Raw genomic sequence first — 8,476 nt, forward strand, 5'->3', positions numbered from 1 at the left:
GGTGCCACTACGTGTATGATGATGATGATGGTTCCTTCAAAAGGGCGAGGATGGGGAGGACAGGCCAGGCCGCCAGTGGGGCCAGGGGGCCAGCGGGGTGGTTCAGCTGGGGGTGGTTCAGCCGATGAGGCGACTGTTATTTGAGTCCGGGCCTGGGTGGAAGAAACTGACTCTATGGAAGTTGTCTTCTGACCTCCACACGTGTACCCGTGTACCCATGCACACATGTGCCGCATCACACATGTGCATCACACATGCTCCTACAGGTACTAAACTAATGCGTTATTTTTTTTAAATGAAAAATATTGGAATGGGAACCCTATCTGCCTTGTTTTGTTTTGTTTTGTTTTTACCTGCCCTGCCTGGCTACTGAAACGGCTTCAGGTTAATTTAGTGAATGATCTCTCCATTGTATATGATCCTCATTTCAGGGTGTATCCCAGCAATACGCCCAGCCCTGCCTCCTTACAATCTGGAGCGGGTGTTAATCACAGCCCACTCAGGACAAGATTACTCTCAATATTTTTCACCTACATGGCTCCGTTTCCTGATTCATCCATTACTCCCACCCCCGTGTTTTCAGAAGTTGCCATGAATCAAGGTCTGTGTGACTCCATCAAAGCTCTGGTGTTCTGCGTCTCAGCAGGGGAGCAAAAGACCCACAGTTCACTGTGGAGCCTCAGGTCCCTCCGCCTAGCCCTTACCTGCAGGGAATTCCCACGCCAAGTAGCCCCTTCCCCCTACATCACTGGGTGCAGCAGTGATCACCTGCACCTCCCCCACCCTTCACCCCTTTGGGGAAGAATTGTTTGGGCTTGAAGCCTTCCGGGGGGGGGGGGCTCCCTAACACGAATCTGACTTTCTCATCCTTTAGGCTGGCCGGTTTCCTCTGGGCTCAGCCTCAGCTGCTCGCCTTGTCCTAACCAGAGTCCAGTGGCTGCCTTCTTAAAATCTTTTTTAAATTAATTAATTTATTTATTTATTATGTATACAATATTCTGTCAGTGTGTATGCCTGCAGGCCAGAAGACCCCATTACAGATGGTTGTGAGCCACCATGTGGTTGCTGGGAATCGAACTCAGGACCTTTGGAAGAGCAGGCAATGCTCTTAACCTCTGAGCCATCTCTCTAGCCCCCTTCTTAAAATCTAACATAGAATTAAGAATTAAAAATTAGCCAAGTGGTGGTGGCACACGCCTTTAATCCCAGCACTCAGGAGGCAGAGGCAGGTGGGTCTCTGAGTTTGAGTCCAGCCTGGTCTACACAGTGAGTTCCAGGACAGACAGAGCTACACAGAGAAACCCTGTCTAGAAAAACCAAAACCAAAAAAAAAATTAAAAATTAAGCAATTTTTAACTTTTTGCTACACAAAGGTTGGTTACTCTGGAATCTCCCCCTCGGGGTATGCCTCAGCCTGATTTTCCCTGGGCACAGAAAGCTCAGGCTCGGTTGTTATGTCTGAGGGCCAATGAAACCGTCACATCAGTTAGGAGGCGTGTCACTCCCCAAACCAGGGAATACCCACCCGGCTCATTTTTGGTTCAGACTGTTCTCTGTAGGTACCACAGGGTGTGTGACTTTCTCTGGGAGATGTGAAGAAACTTCTCTTCACCCAAGATAGACAGGGCATGAGCAGATCAAAGAGAGGGTTTTGTCCAAGCCAAACCCTGTGAACCCAGTGAACCTAATGGAGTTATGGGGTGGGTTAGGTCGTAGGCGGCTACACCCCCAGGAAATCCCACACCCAGTGGACTGTTACCTTAGGGCATAGCAATTACAGTCTCAGGGGTGGGGAGCCTCATGATGGTCATGTGATGACTTCTCAGGGTCTTCTAGCCTTTCTCCTGCTGGCCTCCCAAGGGGATGCTCATCAGCCTGAGTTAGCTCACAGGTCATCACAGCTGCTTGGCTTCAAGATGGAGACGACCTTGTCAAGCCCATTAAACAGGCATCGTCCTCAACCTCTCATCTGTGAAATGGGCACAGTGCTGGGTTCTCAGGGCCAGTGGGGGTTGTCTGAGTTATAAGGCTGTGTCTCAGTGCTCTGCCTCCCCACTCAGGTCTTCTCATTAGTCTCTGAGGAGGCTATGATGGTGTGCCTAGTTGCTTTCCTGGGCTGGGCATACTGTGGTGCTATCTGCTCCCTCAGAGATCCACCTACATCTGGCTCCAGCCTGGGCAGGGTGTCTGCTCTGTAGGAGACAGGAATCTATGCTTTCAGCGTGTGTCTCTTGGTGCAGAAGCCAAAGCTGCACTTTTCCCACTCTATAGCCCTGCCTTGGGTCTTTAAGGGCAACCGCGAAGAGGGGAGAGATTGGAAAATTAGACCAAGACCCAGGAACGAGGACGGGGAGGGCCTGAGTCCTGCCAGACATGACTCTGCCTGGCAGCTGCCCCCACCTGGTTCCTAGCGTCTCCTGTGTCCCCGTGGCCATGCCTGTGTATCTCTGTGAAAAATCGACAGAATTTCCGCCCCACGCTGGCGTTCGTATGTCCTGCGTTCCGACAAGTCCTGCCTGTCTTGAGCTTCTGTTCCTCGTCCTTAGAATGGAGTAGCAACCCCATCACTGCCTGAACGCGCTCATTTTGTACTCAGCGTTAGTCCTTTTGGGGCTTGTCATTTGATTACTTTGTGACTGGCCTTGAGGGCCGGCTGCACGGGGAGATCTACTCAAGGCAAGAAGAAGGTGGTGGCCCAGGGTCCAGCAAGCTGAGATCTTTCTTCAGCTGTTATCTGTCAGCTCACCCTAGTGGAAATGCCCTCTGGCCGAGGAGGGAGACACAGTCCAGGCAGGACTTTGGGATATGGTTGGCCATGTGGGAGAGAGGGCAGTGAGGCGTCTATGCCCCCAGGTTCTCATGTTCTTCTCTCCCTCCCTGCAGGATATCTGCGATGATCCCCGCCTCTTTGTAGATGGCATCAGCTCCCATGACCTGCACCAGGGCCAGGTGGGCAACTGCTGGTTTGTGGCCGCCTGCTCGTCACTGGCCTCCCGAGAGTCCCTCTGGCAAAAGGTAAGGTCTGGGGAGTGGCATCTGCAGGGGCTATCAGCCCGTGGCGCTCACTGCCAGGAAAGTGTGGCATCGGGAGGCTTGTGGGGCTTCCTGAAAGCCTGCCGCTGCGCTGGGCTGGGACTCAGTTAGCAGACTGGCCTTCCCTCGCCTGTTTAGCCCGGGATCCTCAGGGTAATTCCCAAGGTGATTCTCATGTGTCCCCTCTCCAACTGCTGAGGGACGAGGGACCGTGGAGCAGAGGCTACCCCTGTGAAGTGTGCACACTGCCTGTGTTATCCTCGGTGTAGGGATACCACTCAGTGCTCAGTAACTGCTGTGTGGCACAGGCCAGTTGCTGGCTTTTCCTGGGCCCCAGTTTTCTCAGTTGTTCATCAGAGTGTGGTCTAGACAGCTCCACGTTTCATGATTTCCGGATTCATGCTGTTGATGTTCTAGGCCAAGGTCTGGGGATTGATGGAATGGGTCCCGGGCCTGCCTCCTGAACCTTCTTGGCAATGCTCAGCAGGAGACCTTAAATATAACACTTGGAACCACTTTCCCAAGGAGGGGAGGCCATTTTCAGTTACATAGTGAGTTCAGGACTAGTCGGGATGTGTGAGACCCTGTCTGAAAGTCATGAAGAAGAAGGAGGAGGAGGGGAGAGGAGAAGGAGAAGGAGAAGGAGGGGTAGGAGGAGAAGGAGGAGGAAGAGACACTCACTGTTCTTTTTTTTTTTTTTAAATATTTACTTATTTATTATGTATACAATGTTCTGTCTGTGTTTATGCTTGAAGGCCAGAAGAGGGCACCAGACCTCATTACAGATGGTTGTGAACCACCATGTGGTTGCTGGGAGTTGAACTCAGGACCTTTGGAAGAACAGGCAATGCTCTTAACCACTGAGCCATCTCTCCAGACCACACTCACTGTTCTTATAGGACCCCTGGCAGGGTAGCTCTCAGTCATCGATGGCCACACTGACCTATTTTATAATAATTATTATCCCTAAACATAAGCGTGTTCCAGGTGTTCCAGGCAGGGGAGATGGCTCAGTAGGCAAAGCCTTCAAGCCTGACTTTGATCCCTATGACCCCCATGTTGGAATAAGAGAATAGACTCCCACAAGTTATCGTCCTACGTCCATATAAATAAATAAACAAACAAACAAGTAATTGAAACAGGGCGCAGGAATAGGGTACGTTTTTTTCTTGCTTTCCCAGGCATCCATCAGCCGCCAGAGGGAGCTGTGTCCTTAGCCAACACCCAGGCCTTTGCAGGGCCTCTAACCTCCTCTCCTGTCTCCTGGAGAGTGTGGGCCCCTAGCCACCCAGTAGGTGTCCCTGTCAGGGTCACGGCCCCTGCACACTGTGGGCCTTTGGTACTCAGAGCCCACTGCTATGGCGTAGAGGGGTGGGAGTCTATGCTGGACAGCCTCAGACTGGAGGGCGAAGAAGGGTGTGTCTGTTGTGGGTGTCGAGGGCTGGAGAGAACCCAGCCCGGAACCATCCATCATCCATCATCTGGATGGAGGACTGGTCCTCAACACAGCAACCTCCAGCCCCGACTCTGAGCGAGGGCTGCATGGCCTTGGCTTGCAGGGGCATGTGGGCCCTGTGTGTTGCTCCACCCTGCCCTGTAATTGCCTGTTTATCCGAGTCTCCCCTCTAGAGGTGAACTCCCCAGGGGCAGAGCTGGCCCAGTCTGCCCCTTCTTGCTGAGTCTGGTGTGATGAGCAAAGGTTGGGGAACAGAGGGCTGTCCCACCTCGAACCCAGTACTGCCCTGTGACTCTGAAGCTGACCTTTCTGACCATTTCCCACGGGTCTCTTGATGGACCAGAGCCTAACCAGGTCTGGCAATGCATTGTCAAGGAAGATCCTCACCTTGCTGTGTCACTGACTTGGCCTCACGGCTCTGCTTCCCGTCTAGCTGATGGAGAAGCTGGCCTGCTTCTCATCAGTGTGGAACCACCACCTTCTGCAGGACTGAGACCCCAACCCTGGTGGTCTCCCAGGCTGACCTCCAGGAGTTTGGCGGTGGGGAAGGCTGGGCCAGGGTTGGATGTGCTAGGCTGATTGCGGTCCACCTCCGGGAGCTGCTGTGCTGACAGGTCCCTGGTTCATGCGAGGAGGCCCTGGGGAGCTCATTACTGTGCCTTACATCCCCTGCGGTCCCCGCTGACTGGTCCCTGTTTGTTGTCACCCTCTTGTTCTGTCCTGTTGCCCCGCAGAGCCTCCCTGACCTTCGTCTGTTTTTTCCCCTGGAAGAGCAGAAGGGGGAGTTGTGCCCCAAACCCCGCCCACCTCTACTCTCCCAGTGCTGAGTACTAGATGCAGATGTATCTTACCTGGGGCACTCCTGCCCTTCCTCTAGGAAGCTGTTCCTTTCTTACAAGACCTCAGGGTAGTCTGGGGCTGATGGGCACAGGATTCCAAGCCTGCCAGGCTGAGTCTGTTCTGGTTGCTGGTCACTGATGTTGGCTTCCGTGTCAACCTGGCTTTCCAGGCCCCATAGACAAAGGCTGAGTGCCCTTGCTTACACAGCTTCTCTCCCACCCCCCTCGTGCATCCCACCCAATCATCTGCTCCGCAGGGCTCCCTCTCATGTGGGTCAGTATGGCCTCCTCCAGCTCAGTAGTTTGTTCCCTAAGTCAGACGGTTGGTGGGTCTGAGGTGACCAGGCCCCGTGAACCCACAAGTAGGATATGGTTAGGTTAAATACTTGTCACTGGGCTCAGCTTAGGCCAGATCCAAGGTTCTTTGGGAGGTGGCCTCGCATGGGCCTGCTGCCTGCTCGTAGCTGCCCAGGACCCAGGGGTAGCCTGTCAGAGCCCCGGCTGGCAATAAAGACAGAAGTGGCCATCACGTAAAGCAAGAGTGTTGGGGCAGCGAGTGAGGCAGGGGTTGTCAGTCCTGGGCAGTACTGAGCAGAGTAGAGGGTGCTGGGACCAGGCAATCTTTGTTGCCAGTTTAAACGTTTTCCAGTTTTCCCAGATTGCAGCGGGGAGACCTTGCAGTCAAAGCCCACCTGGGCTATTCGTTAAACCCTGTCTCAGCAACAACGAAACAACAACAATGATAAATCGAATGTCTCCCACTCTGTCCCAGCCCATGCCTCAGTTATGAATCAGTTCATTAGGAAGTGATGAATGGGGGCGGTGGAGAGATGGCCCAGTGGTTAGGAGCCCTGCCTGCTCTTCTGGAGGACCTGGGTTCCAATCCCAGGCATGGCAGCTGACAACTGTGTGTACCTCCATGATCCATCACCCTCACACAGACATACAGGCCTAACACTAATGCAGACAAAATTTTAAAAATTGAAGAAAATAAGTAATAAATGGAGGCCTTAGCCATGTCCTGGGTACATAGTATGTTCTGGGGACTGAACATGTGAAATGCTCAGGAGGACTTTGCTGTGTCCTATGTACATGTATGTTCTGGGGACTGAACATGTGAAATGCCCATAAGGCCCATGTGCCATTCTCCACCCAGAGGCACCCGTGTTAGGGTCTCCTCATCCTCTTCTCTGCTGGGGCTGAGGAGGTTGTCTGGGGTGTTCCCTTTGTTTTCCTGCACACGTCTGCAGCCACGGGGGTCCCTTCAGAGCGGCCTTTCTCTCCTGCGTCCCCTCCTCCATCCAGCCTCGGATGGCTCCTCACAGGGTCTGTCTGTCCAGTGGCTGGCAGAGCTGCTGCGTCCACCTCCTTCCCTCTCTGGTCACAAACATATATCACACAGTTCTTTGCTGGCTCCTCCCTCCTGCCCGTCTGTGGGTCCCCAATTACAGCTGTCACAGCTTCCTTCACCCCCGACTGCCTGCAAGGTGCACTCCCCTCCCCACAGCGGACCAGCCTGCTCTAGCGGTTTTGTGACCCTGGGTCCCCACCCCCACCCCGCCTTCCCCCGGGATGTAGAAGCCTGAGTGTCTGTACAGATGCCAGCTTCCTCAGCCTCAGCCTCTGGCACTCTGTCCTTGCCAGCCTGCTGTGCACTCGGCACCTCTGATTTCTCAGCCTTTCTGGACATCGTTAGGTCTGTGAGGTTAACACCTGCCCTCTGCCCTCGGCCTCGACACTCTGGCATCAGCTCCATCCGTCCTCACCTTCAACCACTTGTTACTGAACCCACAGCTTGTGTAGAACCCTTTCCCTGGTGTGCTGAGACCTGTCTCTACCTCGCCTTCTAGGCTTCTAGGTCACCTTTTGTCGTTGCCATTCATTCATTCATTCATTCAGCGTTCAGCATTTCTGCCATTCATTTAGCTTTCGGAACGTCCCCTGATCATGGAAGCCATGTTCTCACTTACAGGGATGAACAAGACAGACATGGCCCTGCCAGGGTGTCCAGTCCAGGGGAGACACAAAACAAACAAAATCAGGGCTGGGATCCAGTTCGGTGGGCAGGCACCGGCCAACCCCGTGCAAAGCTCGCGTTTGCACCCCCACTCATGCACATCAGCTCTCACATCGCACACTTTCTCTTGTTCACACGCATGCACGCACACTCTTTCAAGCACTTACGCAAACACAAATACGAACTGGGCTTGCCGTGTGGCTTTGTGGGTAAAGGTGCTTGCCAACTAACAATCGGGGTTCAATCCTGGAACCCATATGGTGGGTGGAGAGAACCAGCTCCTTCAAATTGTCCCTGACCTCCATATATGACCTATGGTATTTACACACACACACACACACACACACACACACACACACACACACACGCATGCATGTACGCACACACAAATGGAATGAAAATAATTTAAGGTCAGAATGTCACTCTGGAAGTGCAGAAGGCATCCCTCTTCAGAAAGGACGTCAAAGCCCCTCAGCCATATCACCCTGAAGGCCGGCGAGCGAGCAGGCTGCTTGATTCAGCTCTTACCATACTGGTTTCTGGGATTGCTGCTGGTGGCCCCAGTTTGTTTTTCCCATTGCTGGGAACTGAATCCAGGGTCTGTCCGTGCTAGGCAAGGGCTCTGTCAAGGACACCCTGGACGCCTCTCCTTCATCCTAAGATCCCCAACGGCGAGGCTGAGGCAGGAGGATTGTGAGATTGACCCACTGAGATCCTGTCTTCAAGTAAAAGGATCAGATTTTAGGGGCCGTAGTTCGGTGAAAGAAGCTTTGGGTTCAGTTCCCTGTATTGCCGAAAAAAAAAAAACAACCCAAATGAAAAGCTCTTGCCGTGATGGCTCACACCTGTGAACCCAGCACTTGGGAGACCCAAGCAGGAGGATTGCTGGGAGTTTGAGGGCAGCCTGGATGGCTACACGGTGAGACCTTGTCTCAAAGACAAACAAGCAAACATAACAAGCAAGCTGTGCTAATTATCAACCCGCTGGTTCCCTTGGCCTCCGTCTAGCCATGCAATGTGCTTCTGCCCCCTAAACCCTTCTGATCATTTCCAGTTACGACACCTTGCCTGCCCCGCCCCCCTGCCTCTTTCCTGTGTATGACATCCTGTGACAGCCACATCTCTCTATCG

At 53.3% G+C, this 8,476-nt stretch overlaps 1 protein-coding gene across 1 annotated transcript in view; it reads left to right on the forward strand.

Moving 5' to 3' along the window:
• Positions 1-8,476, forward strand: part of Capn5 (calpain 5) — a 58,202-nt gene that overhangs the window by 22,536 nt on the left and 27,190 nt on the right. Inside the window, exon 3 of the mRNA XM_026784420.1 lies at positions 2,884-3,015. Coding sequence (XP_026640221.1) covers positions 2,884-3,015 — 132 coding nt within the window. The remainder of the gene's footprint in view (positions 1-2,883; positions 3,016-8,476) is intronic.

This window comes from Microtus ochrogaster, chromosome 22 (assembly GCF_000317375.1).
Source record: "Microtus ochrogaster isolate Prairie Vole_2 chromosome 22, MicOch1.0, whole genome shotgun sequence".
Classification (NCBI taxonomy): Eukaryota; Metazoa; Chordata; class Mammalia; order Rodentia; family Cricetidae; genus Microtus; species Microtus ochrogaster.